Source organism: Seriola lalandi, unplaced genomic scaffold (assembly GCF_002814215.2).
Source record: "Seriola lalandi dorsalis isolate HSWRI2012SDOR001 ecotype SW California unplaced genomic scaffold, Sedor1 jcf7180002053835, whole genome shotgun sequence".
NCBI lineage: Eukaryota > Metazoa > Chordata > Actinopteri > Carangiformes > Carangidae > Seriola > Seriola lalandi.
In genome coordinates, this window is record NW_019524388.1 from 100,077 (window position 1) to 120,265 (window position 20,189).

General features: G+C 40.9%; 1 protein-coding gene across 1 annotated transcript; it reads right to left on the minus strand.

The window, feature by feature from the left end:
• Nucleotides 1–3,539: 3,539 nt before the first annotated feature.
• lhx4 (LIM homeobox 4) lies at nt 3,540–15,666 on the minus strand. Its single transcript, XM_023401918.2, has 6 exons — nt 15,426–15,666; nt 11,371–11,542; nt 9,345–9,547; nt 8,519–8,673; nt 7,599–7,770; nt 3,540–6,727 (listed from the first exon to the last, which is right to left on the minus strand). The coding sequence occupies exons 1-6, from the start codon at nt 15,502–15,504 to the stop codon at nt 6,339–6,341; spliced, it is 1,170 nt and encodes a 389-aa protein (XP_023257686.1). The 5' UTR covers nt 15,505–15,666; the 3' UTR covers nt 3,540–6,338.
• Between the last annotated feature and the right edge of the window lie 4,523 nt (nt 15,667–20,189).

Sequence of the window (20,189 nt, forward strand, 5' to 3'; positions counted from 1 at the left end):
GATAATGTTTTATCACTTGTCGCCTAGGTGTTCACATTCTCACATTTACCTGAGAAAGCACATTTGTAGTTACAACTGTTGAAGTAATTCAGTTGGTACAGAAATGAGACACCAAGGAATCAAGACACATCTGCAGACAGCTGATTATAAACTGTTAGTGTTATGATAATGTATATACAGTGTAATATGATATCCTGAATATAATCAAAACCAGGGTAAGAGTCAGAACAAGGATGTTAATGTGCGTGTGAATGTATTCACTGAGACACCTGAGTGAGTATTTTCTATTGTCTTTAATGCATGTTTGTTACCTAGCACCTGTGTGTCTGTGTGTGTGTGTGTGTGTGTGTGTGCGCGTGCGCGCACGCCTCTTAAACAATTCCTCCAGAGATCTCTCCTCCATCTCTCCCCCTAACCACTCTAATCACTCCTCTCTTCATCTTTCCCTCACCATTGTCTTGCACACTGCCTTTCTCTTCTTTTACCTCTCCTCTCCTTTCTCTCTCCTGTAAAAGGAATACCATGTCGTTGCTTTGGTCAGCTCTTAACGCAACCCTCTAACCCCCCCAACACACACACTTTTCTTCCTCCATCTTCTCTTTATGTTGCACAACCCCACCTCCACCAACACACACACACACAGCGAAGCTGAGATCTCAACAAGTAAGCAGAAATCCCACTGCTCCTGAAACGCTTCCCACTAATATCAGAAAGACTCATTTACTGGTGTGTGTGTGTGTGTGTGTGTGTGTGTGCGTGCGTGCGTGCGTGCGTGCGTGTGTTACTCCAAGGCTCAGCTCTCCGCTCTATGCTATCCGCTGACACTGACCCGAGCTTTGGACTTCAGATAAGCTAACAAACAGTAAAGAGTCTAGTTGGCACAACTATCTGCGTCATATATATTAACTGAAACCACAATAAAACTACAATGGAGGCCTTCATCACAATAAACACATGATCATCACTACAGCATTAGTCATAGTTTCTTCAGGGTCACGAACTCTCTTCCTTTGGTTACCTGTCATGTATCTGAAACCTACAGCAGGATGATTATCGAGTGGAAAAGCCCCAGTTTCACATTAAAACAGCATTGAGCTCCCAACCTTGAGGGTGTCATTGAGAGGCCTCTGCTTGACTCCAGCCCCTCTTTAAGACTCACTCCGTCATCCTGCGGATCATTGTTCACTGCAGGCAGCATGGAGTCGTTTGGGGAGAAAAATGCCCTGTCTTGATGCTGCAAGATTGACTTTCAGGCCAAAACAAATCCTATCTATTTTGCATGTTAATTTATTCCCTTTCGCTTGAGATGAAAAAAAAAACTGTTTCCTTCAGGAAGTTTGTAATAAAAGCCCTGCGATCGATGATAATGGCATTTGTGCTTGTGTTTGTCATCTTCGCAAAAGCAACAGTGGTGGAGTTTCCACAGATTTATTTGTATACTAGTGCTGTAAGTGGCGTGTAAATTATCCTAACTGTCCGTGTGGCTCTTTATCTTTGTAAGGCAGTACTATTAGAGCCTATCCATTAATGCCCATAGCGCAGCCAATCAATGCTTAAATAAAAATCAGCTCAATTTGTGGCGTTTTATGCAAACGTGCAAACTCCAACCAGGCTGACTCTTTGCTTTTTGTTTTTATAATGCAACAGGAATAGCTAAAACACAAAGGAATCGATAACACTTAAGTTTGGGTTAGGTTGGCCTGCTCTCAGACAAATGCTGCACGTTGCTGCATACAAATGAGTTTCATACAGATGTACACTGTGGTGTAATTTCATTATAATTCTGTACATGGTTAGCCAACGCCATAGTTAAAGGGAATAAATCCACTGTAACCTGTGAGGGTTTAGCAATGCAGCAACTAAGAACAAGACTAAAGGCTGCAGACACACACACACACACACATGGACAAACACTCAAACTCACACACACTCATACACACACTCACACAAATAGCCTATATGGTCAGTTCCATAGCCACTAATGAAGATGCTGAGGTGATGTCTTCAGTACTGTATTGTAATGTGGGGGTTTTAATGACATGAGGAGAAATGTACCTTCTAAAAACACACGGTATGATTTTCAAAATCATTTTTGGTTTTTTTTTAAAAAACTTTATTAGAAAGCCTACTGTAGAGAGATGACAGTAAAACAAAAAGGGAGACAGAGATGTGAATGGCACGCAACAATGGCCCCTGGCAGGACACAAAGCAGCTGACACTGTGGTTCATGTTGGTTGCCTTAACTTCTATGCCACCACTTGTGGTTAGGTTTTTAAGGCTTATTCAGGTACCGCTCACTATGCTAGCAGTTTGACTTTAGGGATGGTGATGTCTGTCAGTCGGTTGGTTGGTCAGTCGACTACTTTGGTCCAGACTGAAATATTTTATCAATATGTGGATGCATCGCCATGAAATTTGGTGCAGATGTTCATGTTACCCTCAGGATGACATAACCACATAATTACAGCAAAATTTTAATATGTCCAGTACTATGGTTTATGACCAAATACTAGCAAAACTTAGGACGTTCCCTTCAGCCTCACCTGTACTTTGTGTATAGTGCAAATTAGCAAATGTTAGCACGCTAACACGCTAAACTAAGGTGGTGAACATGCTGAACATCATACATGCTAAACATCAGCATGTTAGCGTTGTCATTGTGAGAATGTTAGCATGCTGGTGTTAGCATTTAGCTCTGTGCCCAAGAGCTGCTAACATGGCTGTAGACTCTTTTTTATAGACTCAATATTATATCATTAACAACAAATTAGAAAATAAAATTAATTGAAATATATATATTAAAAAATATTACATTGAAACAGCCTGTAGACCGTCACTAACACAGAGACATTTTCTGGCAAGTCCAAATATTTTTCATGTGTGTGTGTGGTTGCATTGAGGAATTGTTCTTCAAGATCTCAGTGGTTAAAAATCCTGGCTACAGCTCCTGCATTACCAGCTTGACATATTGACATACAACCTAACTGCCTGCATACGGGCCATATTCCCTGTTTGCCTGACCACAAAGCATATTTGCCCATATTTCACTAAGCACTCCTCAATTAGTTAACAGCACAAGGATTAAGGATAGATTTGACAGTGCAGTGCTGCAATCTGCTGCTGAGTCTCTGAGAGGATCAGAGAAACAGGCAGCAACGCATCTGTTTCCCCACTTTTTATTTTTTATTTTTATTTTTCTCTTTCTTCTCTCTCTTCATGTATCTTTCTTGTCACCCCCACCCCAGAGCGAGAGAGGAAAGCAGCATCAATCACAGTTAACTGACTGACCACTGTCTGTTGGTGGTACTAAATGGATCTCCACAATTGAATAGAGGCCTAAGTGTGTGGTAAATGCTCTCAATGGGTAAATGAATTTGCGGGTTAACTCGTTCTAAGAGCGTTTAGATAAGGCAAAATAATAAAAACACCTAAAGCAGATATTTTTCTTTTGATATATTGAAAACAAAGTTCAGATGAAAATCTTAACTCTCACATTCATCACTGCAGGCCAGCTGGATTAAAGAGAAAAGCACCCAGAGTAACCCAAAGACAATTCAGCTTTATTTTCCTCATATAGATTTGACTGTACACAGTTCATACCATTACACAGAAGGCATAAATGAATAAATTCAGTGCTCTCTTTTACATCTTTTTCAAAGACACATGGCAATAATAAATAGCGCTCATGAAACAAGACGATCAACACGTTTTTCAAACTGTACAAAATTTACAACAATTAAGATGCAAACTTCTGAGGCAACACAGATTTAACAAAACTGTAGTGGTAATGCATTTGTACAGGATTTTCACTCAACACTATAAATTACAGCCTGCAATTTACACTGTAATTATTTGGACATATAAGGTACCAATGAAACACTTACTGGGTATCTAACTTTATGTACAAGGGCAGAATACAGAGAATAAAGGGGTAACCAACTTGCATTTAGGGGGGGGGCATAAAAGTGAATTATACTATAATATGATTTAAATTACCTGGTACATGTTTAATAATCACAGAGTACATACAGCAGACCAAAAGGCTTGGCCTGTATGACATTTTACAACAGCTTAGTTATGTAAAACGAATCTTTTAATCTCCAGCAACAACAATAATGGTCACTGCACTTCAACTTTTAAATCCTTTTACACTGTTATCTCCCAAAGTTATACGTTTATTGTTATTTTAAAATAAATGATACCACAACCAATGTCAAATATGTGAAATATCAACACTGTTTTCCAAGTTGTCCTGCATTGTTATCTTATAATAAAATGATTGTACTCTGTAAAACAGATACTAGTAATTCAAAAAAGTGTAATTTAAGTGGGCAATTTAAATTAAATTTTAAGTCCCTCCTAAGCACAAAGTTGTCGCCCCTTTATTCCCTCTCTTATCTTCTTTCCCTGTACCTACATATTAATCCCAGTGTAGTTACACAGTAAGTATAAGTATTTCATTGATAGCATATATTCAGTAAATAATTGCACTGTAAAATATGGGCTGTACTCCACAGTTTTTAAAATTGTCTTAATGGTTTCGCTTTCTGTTTGTTGATTTGCTTTCTGGCTCTGAAATATGATGCTCTGGTAGAAAAAGACTTGGCAATTTCCTGGGAAAAGGTGACCAAATAGATAAGATTTTGATTTCTTTTCATCAACAGACAAACAGAAACAGCAGTGAAGATACGATTCTGGTGATGTGTTTTTAAGTAAACCTTCCCTCAGATCAAAATAGACACTGGCTTTTATATGGTCAACAGGTCAAATCAACCTGTTTCCTCTTATAGCTCAAAGAAAATTTAAATTTCAACAGAATCAGACGCAGGGGCTCTAGTCATCTCCTGTGTCCTATTTTGTCGGTCAAGATGCAGCTGATGTGGCCTGAACTGGAAGAAACAGATCAGCCCAGCAGACATGCCAACACTGATGCTTCAGTGGAGTATCAGCCCTGTATGTTGGGGGTGGGGGGTGGGGGGCTGTGGGGGCTGTGGGGGCTCTGTGGTAATCCTCTGACATGGAGGCCAGGCAGTGGGAGAACAGGCTGACAACACATCTGGGGTCAGTAAGTAGGATGATAGCAGGCAAAGCTAGAGCTCTGCGGGACTGAGTAGATTACCAAGAGCTTGGATCAGACTGACAAAACAGAAGAGCTGACACACAGACACTTTTTCTCATTGTTTCTGCTAATACTTGTCGGTGTCGGTTTTGAAAGTCAAATAGATGTTTTATATTTGTGTAACCATTTAATTTGCTCAATTATATCTGCAAAGGATTCTGCATGTCTTATAAATGTAAATCTCCTTGTCATACATCTGTGCATTCAAAAGAATAAATTAATAATTTAGATGTGTGATATATTACTAGAATGTCTTGACTGTCATCCAACACTTAAGCTTTGAATCCTGTTGAGTCTGGAAACAGATAATTTAATACTGACAGACGTCCGCTCTCAGACAGCTTTTACACAGACAAGAACAAGTCAAGCACCTATAAATATAGAAGAGAGACCTGCTGTGTAGCAAACAGTGTTCACCCTCAGTCAAACAGAGGAGACATTGACTTTTTCTACGGACAGACGGACGAATGGACGGACAGACCATCTACTTCCTAATAACTTGTAAGCTTCAGCAATACATTAAAAAACATCAGCATGGTTCAAAATTCACACTTGTGCCACTGTTCTTGTAAATCTCTCTCCCAATGAAACACTGTGTTTTTGCCTTGTGCATATGTCTCTCACCTTTTTCTCTCTTTTTCCTCTGCATTCCTGTCCATATGTGTAGAAAAAGAGGAGGAGAGTAAAGTGCATTGCCAATGTAAAGGCTTCAATATGGCCAGACAGCAGTCCTACTCATTTCTACTTATGAATCAGAAGCATGCAGGTGCCTCCTGGGTCTCATAGGGACTTTGATCTAGATTGTAGCCCTAATGTAGCTGTTAGACAGGGATGGTTTATTTTGGGGGACGAGACAATATTACCTCTCCTGTGAGCGTAATCCACCGACATATTGGAAATCCAGTCTCATTTTCAGAGAGTGAAAGAACAAAATAAAGTCAGGTGATAAGAAAAGTTGTATGACACAGTGTTGAGACTGAACATTCAGTGGTGTGGAGGTGTTCTTCACTGCTTTTCTCCGGACTACACATCTCGACCCGGCCGTTACCTCACTGTTACGACTGCTGAGAGACTGAGAATCAAACTTCTTCTCTTCCTTCTGCTCTTCACCCAACATCACAAAACATATCAGTCTTGGAGGGTGATAGAAAGAAATGTAAAAAGCCTTGTGAGTCTGTTTTGTTGTATCCCCACAGAGATCTTCTAACGTGTTCGAGACTCAAAACTGGGAATGGTCCATCTCGTCCAGCCATGAGGCGGGGCTGGTGGGGAAGTCGGGGTATCCCGTACTGCTGCCCGTAGAGAGGTCTGAGGTGGGTCCACCTGCCATGGCCCTCAGAGCCTGCCCCACCCCGCCCGGCCCGCCCTGCGCCACCAGACTGTCCATGTTGAAGCCAAGGTTGTTGAGGAGAGGGGTGTGGCCGGGCAGAGAGGTGATGGAGGACGGCGACTGAGGGAGACCGTAGGGGCTCCCTGCTCGGATGTCGTGGTAGGTCTGGCCTGTCGCATCGACAGAGAAGCCACCGTTCAGCACCGCACTGTTGGTCACGTCACCGACGCTCCCATAAAGCCCGTTGGTGTGGCCGAGATCTGACAGGACCTGGTCATCTGTGGAGGAGACACCAACACTTAGGATGAGGTGTGTAAAAACTTTGACACATGAGCAGTGCTGTCAACTGCGTGAACATTATATAGTTGTTATCTTTCAATACAGTTAAGTGCTTTTATGAGTGAGATTTATTGTGGCAATGTTATGTGGATTTCATGGAGGTACAGTAAGTGGACCGGGCAATGAGGTATTTCATAAGCGTTTCAGTTTTTGTTGGTGAGAAAGGATGTGCTTTATGTTCTTTGCTAACAAAGGAGGTCTATATGTGAGCAATTACCGCAGTACAAAATATTTGTTTCCATCTCTCCCCTCTCACTCCCATGGGTGGTTTCAATAACAACAAAGCCCCAGAGCACTTTCTTTCTAATTGACTAAAAGCCTCACATGCTTTATAGAGTTTCTGTCACCATGTTTTCATTTCTCATAAAAATGGCCTTCTTTTTAAAAGTGGCTTGAAGACTTTTATGACTACCCAAAACGGGGTTTGCGACCATTAAATAACATTGGGATGTCTAAAATGTCGTTTGCATCCCACTAAGGACCCTGTCTCTTTTCCAATAAGCTCCATCATGGCGACAAACGGAGGCAGGAGGATGCGTCAGCGGCCACGGGGAGGTATGAGGGGAATGTGAAATGAGAATGCCATTTTGGATTTGCCTGAGAATGACACCATGCATTTAGTAACACAAGGAAACAAATTAAATGCCACCAAGATGCATTAAATTGCTGCTGCACTCTTGTCATTTAGCAGCTTGTAGGCTTCCTTAATCCCATTAGAACGACAGCATGACTGACAATTCCCTTTCAGGAATCTCGCTCTTTACCAATAACAGATATGTACTGGGTTGAAGTTATCCACACAGCAGGTACCTCTGAAGCTCAGTTCGCTGTCACTGAGTCCTGCGTCGTCAGCCGAGCTTTCCTTCTCCACTTTAGCTCCTCCTCTGCTGCGTTTGACACTTTTATAAAACTGAGTCCAGCGATGTCGACCAGCGTCTTTCTTCAGGCGCTTTTCCTTTGCTCGTCGGTTCTGGAACCAAACCTGACACAGATCATAATAGTTGTTATTAATTGATAATAATGACAAACATTGTGATAATTCAAAACAAATACTACTCCAACTAATAATAATCATCAGTTTCAGTTAAATCTGACTTTATTCGTTTTAATAAAATTTCAAATCTTTTTTTAAGCAAAATAACATTCATTTTTACCAAACAGTCTAAATGAACTGATTCTCAACATAAACCCAAAATTAATTATTAAATCAACAGAAAAGGCAACAAAATCATGATAAGAAATATTCAAGCAGAGGAAAGGTCATTTAAAGAGGCTGAAAAACAATTGAACGAGATTATCACCTTAAAGTAAATCTGTGAAACAGCTGTAAAAGGTGTTTCTATTGTGTATTTCTATCATCTTTTAAATAAAATTTAATCTTTTTAGTTCTTTGGTGTTTCAAACTCAAAAAGCCCCAATATCAAAGGCCTGAATGCTTGTTTTATATAATCTATATTTATATTTAAAACAGCCTAAAGACTGGACTGAACTGGCATTTTGTTTCTCTTTATTCTTTTAATGTTTGATGACTCACTAGACAAATCAGAGATTTGGGCGGCAAGTCAAAAGTCTGGACGAAGACTTATGTTTGTTTTAAAACTTAATTCTTAAAAAAGTAGCTAATTTAAACATGCACATATCAGGTGGATACAATGTTGTACTTGTTTTTATCAAAGCCAGAGATGTTTCAGATATTTCTGCATCAGTGTGAATAAGAACAAAACCTCTACCTGCACTACTCTCATGTCCAGCCCCGTCTCCGAGGAAAGCTGCTCTCTGACGTGGCGTGCAGGCTTCGGCGAGTTTTTGTAGGCACTTTTGAGGGTCTCCAACTGCTTGGCAGTGATGGTGGTCCTTGGTCGCTTGGTCCCAGCCTCCGAATCATCTAAAAACACCATTACCAAGACCATGGTGAGCGACTCCTTCTTACATTAGTCACGTCACCATAACAGGCAGTGCCCCTCGGCCTTTGTGTTTAGTATATGTGTGTTAAATGGAGTGAATGGTCATGTATTGAAGTGTATTATTGTCCTTGTGCATATGTCCCACTCCCACAGCAGAGGACATAAATCTACTCAGTGCCAGAGGAACAGAGTTATTGGGGCTGCACCGTAGAAGAGCATTGCTTAACTTTACATAATCAATCAGAGATGCATGGAAATCTAAGAAGAGAGGGAGGGAGAGAGACGGCACACACACCCAGACGACAAACAACATAGATCTACAGTCGGTAGTCATTTCACTCACTGCAGCATATACTGTGGCTTTATCTGTCATGTCCTCTACTGTGATTCCACAGCTATCTGATGTACTTAAGTCAAGACTCAGTAATTTCAACATCAAGTCACCTTTCTCTGACTGTGATGTTAATGGATAAATAGTGAGTCGTATTTACTCAAACACATCTTTTTTCCTTCTTTTTATATGTTGTGTGTTTTATTATAAACAAAGGTTTACACCTGTTTTCATTTCTCCGAATTCTTGTCAACTGCTAGGACTTGCTGAATATTAACTTCTTTTGTTTTTGCTTCATATTTGGGATCCCTGCAGACCCACCGTTTTGTTTTGCAGTCTCGTAATCCACCTTGCACACCAGCCTCCCATCCTCCATGAGGTAAAACTCGTCCCCAGTGGCCAGCTGTCGGCTGCACATGATGCAGGCGAAGCAGTGCAGGTGATACACAAAGTCCTGCGCCTTCCGCACAACCTGCGTCGGCGGGATCCCCTGTTGGCATGATGCACATTTTGTTCCAAAACGCCTGCAGGAAAACATGAAGAAGAGAGCTGCCATTAGGAAATTAGATGCAAAACACCAGCAGGGTAGACTGACATCCTTCTCCTATTTATATCCAATTTACAAGCTGACTGAGATAGTGAGACCAGCTGAGATTAAAATTTCACATGCTGGACAGGTATTTCTTCAACTGCAGCCAAGAATGATGGCAAAGTGTCTGTATTAATAGAAGCTGCAGCTGTTGTGGAGGGAGAAATCAGCACTGGAATGCATTTCTGTTAACGATAGACCTGTCCACAGGTTGATGGATGGAGAGGATCAATGCACTGTGTGTGGAGTGTGTGTGTGTGTGTGTGTGTGTGTGTGTGTGTGTGTGTGTGTGTGTGTTTGCATGTTTATGTGTTTGCAGATGAAGTATTGAGAGCTAAAGAGGGGGGGGGAGAGGAAGAAGAGAAGAGGAAGAGGTAGGAGGAGGGGTGCTCACAGTAAACACACCCTGTGGAGGACCAATAAAACACTGACTCAGGAGAGGCTTTAAATCACACAACCAACCCACAGAAATAAAAAGAGCAAGGTGAAGCCTCCAAATCACTCCTGGGAAGTATGCACCAGTGAATCTGTGTGTCTATGTGTGTATATACGTGTGTGCGCGCTCTCCGCTCCCACGTGTCCCTCGCCACAGTTTGAACATGCGAACGCCCCTGTGCTGTCCCCTGGGTCAGCTAACACAGTTACCTCTCTGTGAGACTCCAGAGCTCTTTAGGTCTCATTCAAGCTTTGAGCATTAAAACCTTTCAAACACGATTTAGTAAAAAGCCGGATCTGCTGATCCTGTTCTGGATAAAAGTCAAACTCAGTTTTCTTCTGTAATGTCTCAGAAATCCAATCGTTGAAAGAGAGAAAGAAAGAAAGAAAGAAAGAAAGAAAGAGCACTTGTTTTGAAATTTTGCTTTCTCTACTTATGTCAGCAGGAGAAAACAGTGACTATTCTGAAGACAAATTTGTCAGTGCAGAAACCTTAAAATAAATTTAAAATAAATTAGCATAGCATGGTGCCTTATTAAACTGAGATAGGCCTACATAATGGCATCCCTTTATAACTAAGCAGCAGACACAAAATCACGACAATTAGGAAAAAGGATGAATTCATTTAACCCAGGTAATGAATCCTAAATATTATTTGCCATAAAATTGTAAATTTCCCTGCTGTTTTGGTGCTTTGAGGCAGAAATTACATAGAGTTGGCAAAATATTTTACTGCGTCAAACTCAAACTTCAAATCGCCATAACCGGTTATTTTCTGCTTAGTTTCCTTACAACACGACATGACTTTTCAAAGCATAAAAAGGCAAATGCAAAAATTCCCAGACAATAAGATATAAACGAATAACACTAGATTTAACTTGCGTGCGTCATTAGCAGTTTCAAAACAAGCTAACAATTTACTGTTGCTAGCATCTTTTTTTTTAAATACCAAATAGACTATAAAGCTGATGCTATTACTTTGGGAATATTTAATAGACGAATTATTTATATTTTTTGCCATATTTTTGCCAAGAACAGCCACTTTTAATCTCTTAGCAGCCCAGTTGGTGAAAGTGACCCAAATATCAAAAATGTTCGCTTGTTTATTTTGGTTCAACTCGCTTGTTCGGATTTTATGAAGTAAAAAGTGACGTCAGTCCATGTTTGATCTCGCAGTTCAGGAAAAGAAATCAATTAGTGTGTATTTTCTTTTTTTCTTTTTTTTTTTCAGAAAGCCAGGTCAATTGAGAAAATGAAATGTATCTACAGCTCGTCACGGACACTAAAGCAATAGGAAAGCAAAGCAGAAGAGAAGGTACTGACTTGAAGAAATCCTCCTTGCAGTAGACGCCTCCTGCCCGGGAGAAACACTTGTCCGCCAGCGGAGTCTGGCAGTCGGCGCACTTGAGGCACTTGGAGTGCCAGTGTCTGTCCAGCACCTTCAGGATGAACTTGTCCAGGATGTGCTGACTACAGCCCGCACACTGAGGGATCTCTGCGAGGGACAGACAGCAGCACAAGGTCACACTCACAGGTACAGCTCTGACCCTTAATATTCACGGAGAGACACATGTGCACGAGAGCGTTCCGTTTTTGTTAACCAGTGAAATCACAGCGGTGAAGATGGTGAATTTTTACCTCGCTCAAAATGTTTCTGAAGTGTGTTCCGCAAATAATAATAATAATAATAACATATCAAATCAGATACACTGATGGTTATAACACATTTTCTCTACATTACTGGACAAGTCAGTTTTATATTCGTGTTATTGTAGCTACTATGTTTATAATAAAATTTAGAGATGCACGATAAAGAAAGTTTTGAAATATTTTACCACAGTTCTATTTATTAAAGGTTGTTTTTATTTTTGACCCGCTTTTACGTTGCTTTTTTTCAATCAGGCTATTTTAAATTACGAAATAATTTCTCTTTGTTAAACAGTAAAAACATGTTTATTTGCTTTTGTATTTAAGGCGCTTTGTGAACATGTTGGTCACTGTCCAAGGTGCTGAACATGTTTCCATACAGATACTTTTCTGCTTCTCCTCTTGGTTTCACAGGAGATGTGGGAACCAGTGTTAGCAGTTGAATCAGGATCAAAACGAGATTAAATGTCATTTTTTTTTGGTTGTTAAAAAAACACAGCAGCAGCAGCAGCAGCAGCAGCAGCAGATCACATGTGCACATGCAAAAACATCATATTACCAAATTGTGGAGCGGCAACAACAATCTAACCCAACACCACAGTTAAACTGCAGACTTCAAAAAATGAAATCAAATGTATGAATCATCCGTAACAAAATACACATTTCCTGTCACAGCTTCAACTTTAATAAACCACCAAATTCCTCCATTTAGTCCATTTAAATAATGATTACATATGTTACCCCTGTACAGCAGCTGGTTTATTTTATCGGCACCGAGGTTTGTATTTTTGTCATAATTAAATGTCTCCTTTCCAGACAACCAATGCGTGATTGATGGTGTGAGAAAAAGCTTCGTCCAATCATCTAAAAATTAACAACACTGGCGATCTCTTTCGCCTTTAATCTTCCATTTTTACAATTTTTTTTGGTTAAATGTCCACATGATATCCTATAATTAAAAATTGATATCGATGTAAAGTGGCCAGAGCAAACGTCAGAAAACACCGCTATAAACACACACACACACACACACACACACACACACACACACACACACACACACACACACACACACACACATATACTGTCCAGAGAAAACATCTCGGCCGTGAAATCATCCTACAGTAAAGCTGAAGAAGCCTCATGCTTGGTCTCATCTGAGGAAACAGTCTGCAAAACAAAGCTACCAGCTTCTGCAACATGGACCTCACAGCAGCACGCACGCACACACACGTGGACACGGACGTTTTATAGTTTTTAAAAATGCATGTTCAACCCTTGGAAATATAGATTATGGATATTATTTTTGGATAATTTTTGCATTACATTGGTTTCAATTTGGGACAGATGTACCTAAAAGGAAACACATATTAACGGGTCAGTTAGCTCAGTGATAACTGATTAATATTTTGATCAGCTTGTAGGAAAAAACAGAGGAATAAAAAAGAACTTGCAGAAAATATTCAGTGCATGTTGACTTTAGTTGGCAGCATGAAACCACCAAAGAAAAGCGATGCGCACAATAAACAGACACAGGCTGCACTGGCTCTGTTTCCCCTCAACACTGAGTCAATTCTTACTGAGATGATAAAAGAAAGTGGAGAAATTATTTAGGCGATCTGGATTTATCTGTGACTGGGCCTTTTTTTTAAAAGTAGGGTATCTGGACATAAAGCGATGGATGAAGCTGAACGGGAAACCGGTTTATAGAGACAAGTAGTGCTGAAAGGAAAGCAGCACGATTCTTGGCAACGACAGCGGGTCCACAGTCCAGCTCCGGAGTGTGTGTGTGTGTGTGTGTGTGTGTGTGTGTGTGTGTGTGTGTGTGTGTGTGTGTGTGTGTGTGTGTTTGTGTGTGTGTGTGTGTGTGTGAGAGAGAGAGAGAGAGAGAGGGTAAACCTCGTGTATTCAAGAGCTCTTCTTCATATCTCGGTATCTGTTGCCACCACTCTCCACTCAGTCTCATCACCTCCGTCATTTCACACAGGAAGTGAAACTTCAAAGCACATTTTCAAAGATCAAGCCAAACTGCTTTACCAGGGTTTTTTTCAGAGGTGCAGTTTGGCAGCCTCTCCTATTTTCAATTGTCAAATGATTTGTGTTAATTAAACGTGAAGTAAACACTTTATATCCCAGACTAATAGCCTGCAGGTTAAGGTTTGGGTGTAATTGCCCTGAGTCAGCAGAGCACTCTGTTCATGATATTAAAAAAATGTTTAAATAAATTCTCTGTTGCTTTTATTCATGGAATAATCCAGGTTTAAGTCCAGGGTGAATGCTGGCGCTGCAGGGAGCTGAGTGGCAGGATCTTTATCCAATCTTTTAATCTGCTTCGATTTATAAAATTAAAGAGCATAAGCCGACCACATATAGGCTATTTTTCTTTAGTCAGGTTTAAACACTTTGCTGAGCAGCCTGGGACTCTGAAATAACACATATCACATCAAAAGGTCATCCTGTTTCACTTGCATTTTTGCTTTCAGATGGGTTACAAGAAGAAATCATTATTATTATTATTATTATTATTATTATTATTATTATTATTATTATTATTATTATTATTATTATTATTATTATTATCATTATTATTATTATCATTATCATTATTTGGAGGCCAATTATGTCAGAATTGACCCTCAATATTAAGAGCTACATGAAGGAACTCTTTCATTATCAGTGTTTTGAAACCAAGAAGCAGCGGAGTAATTATCTCATAGTATTATCCCATTTTGTTGTGGATTATTTTTTGGGGAGGTGCAGCCTGTTACACTCGGTCCATCTGTACATTTCGCTAACTCGCCTATAAATAATTAGGTCAGAGCAGAAATGTATCTGATTGCACTTCTCTCTTGGTTGCTCGATCAGATTATAAAAGGCCTGGCACAGATTAACACGCCGGGACGAACAGATGTAAGATAATTCTCGCCTTTGATGCTGGAAGGTAAAAAATAAAAAATAAAAACAGCTGAAGATGCTGATAAATAACTGAAATAATTGCTATAAATATTTAGTCCCAATAAATAATGGCACAAACCAATGTTCTGCTTGTAATTAACATTAAACACTAAGTCATGCCGAGGCCTTACCTCAGAGACAAAAACGAATAATAAAGTGCACCAGATATTGTTTGACTCAGTGATGAGTGTCAGTCAAAGTCAGGGTGTATTTGTCTGATGGGTGATGACAACTGCGTCTGATCCCCTTGACCATGCAGACTCCTTTACAAATTAACAGCTGCCTGGGAAGCTCGCTGTGAAACCAACAACCTGACGGAGGATGCAGCAAAGTTTGAGGCCGAACTAGAGAATTAAATCATAACTATAATAATCTAATAGTTTGTTGTTGTTTTTTTTCTCAGGATATAGTGAATCACCAAAGAGCCATCCTTGGCACTATAGTGAGATGTTGCAGCCTTTTGCAGAATACAGCCCAGACCTGTGAGGCTGCACAGATTAATTGGACATGCGGGCTTTGTGGTCATGAGGAGACAAGTATCATCTCTTTGCAAGTATCGTCTTTTTGGCACGCGGAGACATAACAGCATGACACATCATTGGCCTGTACGTGACAATCTACGGCTGAGAGGTTCAGTCTCCTCTCCTCTCCTCATCCTCGGCCGAGTTAACTAAACCCTGCTCCTGCAGCAGCACAGGCTGCACTCGCCAAACCGCTCTCCAGACTAATCATCGACAGAAACAGGACGGTTTAAAAACAAAAAAAAAATGTCTTACGTTGCAGTGGCACTCCGAGGATCTCCGGTAAACTCTTTACAGGACTCTCTGTCTGTAGGACCGCCGCACTTTGCATCATCGTGATCCAAACCAGGAGACAAATGCACGCACATACACCCGCAACACGGTGGGCGCACTCCCCCGTCCTGTCTTGTGGAGAAAAAAAAAGTAGGCTATGATGTTGATGATGATGGTGTTGAGGCCTCTCTCCGCTCTGCAGGGCGATCTCCCTCGCTGTCCCGTCAAGCCTCTATCCCTGTTATTTCTCTATTCCCGGGAAGATGTCCGTGCCGCGCCGTGCCGAGCTGTTTTGGAGTGGATCAGAAAGGCTGCTGGGTCCATTCAGCGCTGCAGGGGCGGCGGGGCCTGACGTCACCGCGGCAGAGGCTCACCAGGGGGCCAATCGGAGCGCAGGAAGAGGAGGCCCCCCAGGACGGAAAGCATCCTCCTATAGGTGTACGAGCGAGGAGGAGAAAGGAGAGGAGGAGAGGCGTCTAACACGGTATATGAAAATGTCTCCGGAGAGGCGGGACCTTGTTCCTGTGGAGACCATAAATAGCTCACTGCAGTGGCTCTCCGGAGGGGCCCCGGGCCAGCAGGGGTCCCTCTGGAGAGGAAGAGGGGTCCCATGCAGCCAGGAAAATAAGGAACAGTTTCATTTCACTTTTATTTATCTTCTTAGAAATTAAGGCACCAGGGAAGGGATGAGCAGACTTCACTGCTTCTCAGTTTATATCCTCAAATTCCTCTTCAGCACACACACCAGACAAAAAGCGACTGTAGATGGGAGCTTAATGGATGCTCGGCAGGTGGGATGGTGCTACTGAACTATTTCACTGAATTAAATGCATCTTTCTTCGTTTTTTTCCCACTGGGGCTAGAAGGCTGTACAGGATGGTGTAGGCTGCCTGGTAAATGTAGAAGGTGCATGTAGCCTCTATATAGGGAAGCTGTCAACATGAAAGAAAACTTTTCATTCAGTATTCATTCATATAGTTTCCCCCTGAAAACATCTCCTATATCAGTTTAGACATCTGTTTACCCAGAAAGATGCCAACTGCTTTGTCACAAACAGCTAAAAGAGCAAAAGTGAAACCACACCAGTGAGGAGATATGGCTGGACACATGTCAGAGTCAAATGCACAACACCTTCACCTGTACGAGCTGCATGCACCTCAGCCCGGCAGCGCGGCAGCGCCCATGCAGCTGGATGCTGCTCAGTGACAGGTAGGATTAGGAGTCTGGGCGCAGTCCTCCTGACACTGTTCATTTCAAACCCCATCGTCTGACACTGCTCTCCCGGATAAGATATTCCCCCCGGAGGACTGCTAGTTCAAGCTAGATGAACTCAATCTTCGCTTTCAATTTACTTCAAGCGTGGAAAGAAAAGCAGCACACAGTGGCGCTTTCCCGCCGGTCCGCCTCCAAACCAAACCAACGCAGGTTGTTTCCATCAACAGCGAGTCCGTGTGCAGGTCCCAGGTGAATGTCTCCAGCCCACAACACATACCACATCTGCTTACACACATCTGGATACGCGGTTAACTACAGGACACTGACTTCAATTCAAGCAAAAAAAAAAGTAGTTTATTTCAAACATATTTAATTGTATTCCAGTTAATCATGATATAATTTTTTTTAGCTGTTTAAATGTTCTAATTGTCAGTGTATGAATTAAATGCTATAATAATAGGCTAATAATATAAATAATAATAATAATGATATTAATGATATAATAGCAGAGACTTTTCTGGCAAATAGCAGAAAATTGAAGGGAAAAAAACATTTGCATTGGAGAAAATTCTCACCAAATAAAAATAAAAAATAAATACGTGTGTATGTGTAATTTAATTAGCAATTAAAAAAAATAACAGCAAATCAGACGAAAATTGGGAAAATGAACTTGGCTGGAAACTCGGTTATTAAGCTTTACTCTGCTTTGGGAAATTAAATTAAAAAGATTGCGTGTGTCAGATTAATTTTAGGCAACACAGCCACATCTTCTGTGGTACATTATGCTGGTTTACCTCGTTCCTTTTCCCCGTATTGTCTATTTCAAACCATCGACTGCCTATTCTATTGTCGCTCACCCTTTACATACGGTATATGGACCCACAATCCCGTAAGCCGTTCGCCTGTGTGGTTAATGTTTCAAATGTAATTTGGTAAAATGAAAACACACATCAAGCAGATTAAAAAAAAAAAAAAAACAGGCAGGGATATTACAGGAATTTTATCCAACCCATTCAAAGCTCCAATCTCCAGGCCAGGTGTCCCGTCCATCCATCCATCCATCCATCCGTCCATCCATCCGTCCATCAATCCAGCCATCCATTCATCCATCCATGCCGTGCACGTGTGGCAAGGGAATCATCTGGTCTTACTTTATTTTCATTATACACTTTTCCCCTCAAGATCATTGAATTTATTCAGCTATTCAATTACTCTGATTGTTGGTATCGGGACCCTTTAGCTGCCCTGGAAAACACAGCAGATAAAAATGCTCTTAACTTGTCAGCAAAGGGCAACACAATTAGAATAATTGACGGATGCAAAATGCAGGAAGAGAAATGATGTGAGCGCGCACATCTGGTTTAGTGGGACACTAAATGATGTGGTTTCAACGTTAAATGAGATGGCACAGAAATGCTGGGATGACATGAATGAAAGGCAGAATAATCCGCATCTGGATCAACTCTGATATTTTCAGGAAATATTCCTACGGCGGACGATGCCAGGAAATATCTGAAGGATGAAATAATTGATAAATGATTTTAAAAAAATGCAAAAATATGTATATATATATTTTAATATTAACACAATGGGAATCCAAGTGTTTACAGCCAGGCCTGCTCTCGGGGTAGAGATAGAATTGAACAGTGACACAATTGTTTTTGATTATGAAACAATGCACTTGAATGCAAATGAATGATCAGAAAATGATAATAACGCACTGAGAGAGGCGAGATGACTGATATTTGTCTAAGGTGCCACTGTAAGAAAAAAAAAAGAAAAAAGGGATGAGAGGAGGAGGAAGCAGCTCGAGCAATAACTCAAGCAGAGGGCGACTCCTCTGCCACCGCCGTTGACCCAGCCACCTCTAATTAGATCTAATATTTCAGTGGACGAGTTCATTGACATCTGCGATTCACAGATCCATCTTACTGAGCAGGAAAAAAACACAGAATCACATCCATCCACACAGGAGAGCAGGATGGTATGAAGTATAAATACAGGTGTGTGTGTCACCCATGCACACACTTACACACAGTCACACACACTGTAACACTGCGGTTAATGAGTCAAAACATCAAACACTGAAATTATCAGATTTATTTTTTTTTAAAAAAGAAGAAAGTTTTATGTGTGTAAATACAGGATTTATGCATTGATCTTTTGCACATTGTTTCCAGTTTTACAAACAAAATAAAATATCACACAAGCACACGAGCAAAATGAACCTTATACACGTTAATTACGCTGCAAGACTGACGTGAATCCCACGTTATTTTTGTGTGCAACTGGCTGGAAAACAGCACTGAAAAATGAAGTGACAAATAAAAACAAAGACAAACAAACTAAGTTTAGAGGAGATGCGTGTTTTAGAAAACTGCAAATTCTCTCTGTCTTTGAAAGATGGATATATAACATCACCGTGCAGACCTACCTAATCACCGCAGCTCGCCGGTGATTTTGAGGCAGACCGTCTCCTCTCCTCTTCCTCCTCCTCCTCCTCCTCCTCTTCTTCTTCTTCTCCTCCATGCCGCTGAGGTGTGTTTCAGCAGGATGAACCAGAGGTTGCAGAGAAACAGCAGCAGTCAGTCCACACTTCCCACCGACACAACAACATTAGGTAGCAGTGGCACCGTGTCCCAAAGCATTTGGTCCGAGAGCAGGAGCAGAGAGAGGGAGAGAGGCAGAAAGCGAATGGGGAAACCTTAGGAGAGAGCACGGAGGAGAAAATTAAATTGCACTTGGGGGGCAAATTCTATTAGGGAATAGTTATTGTCTCCTGACAGCTCCTGTCCATTTGGGTAATTAGTAGAAGAGATTGGTTGAACAAACGAAAGCTATTCCTGTCAGAAATGATATTTTCCAATTCCCTGATTGAACCTGACCCTGTCGAGCTAGGACGAGGCGGTAATAGGCTCATTTGACTCAAATAACTAGTACCACAGTTCAGCCAAGAGTTCCTAATAAATTTGTATTTACAAATAACCTGATAGAGGTGTTTGTATTTCAAGACACACTGCCCATGCTTATAATATAATATATATATGATATGTGTATATATATATATATATATGTATATATATATATTATCATTATTATTATTATTTTATTGTCAACTATCATTTTTAGCTGCAAGGAAACTAAAATGAAACTGTGCACTGACAATTTCTGGGAGTATTTTTGCAGGATTCTGTGAACTGGCAGAGATTCACTGGCACCTGCTCAAGGTGTTGCCCTGTCTGCATGTTACACAGTGCATGCTGGGATACACTCCAGACCCTCATGAACTTGACCTTGATACACCTGGAGATCAGATTAATGAATGACTGAATAAGCAACAGGACGCAAAGTTTTAATGAAAAGTAATGGGTCAGACTTATAGGAACCAGTTCAAATGTTATGGTGTTTATTTGTGTGGAACCTTACCCACCATGACCCATGACAAAATTGCCTGTGAAAACAAAACATGTGATTTATTCAGCCCTTAAGCAAAATTATTTTAGGGCCTGACAATCTCCCAAAGGAAAGATT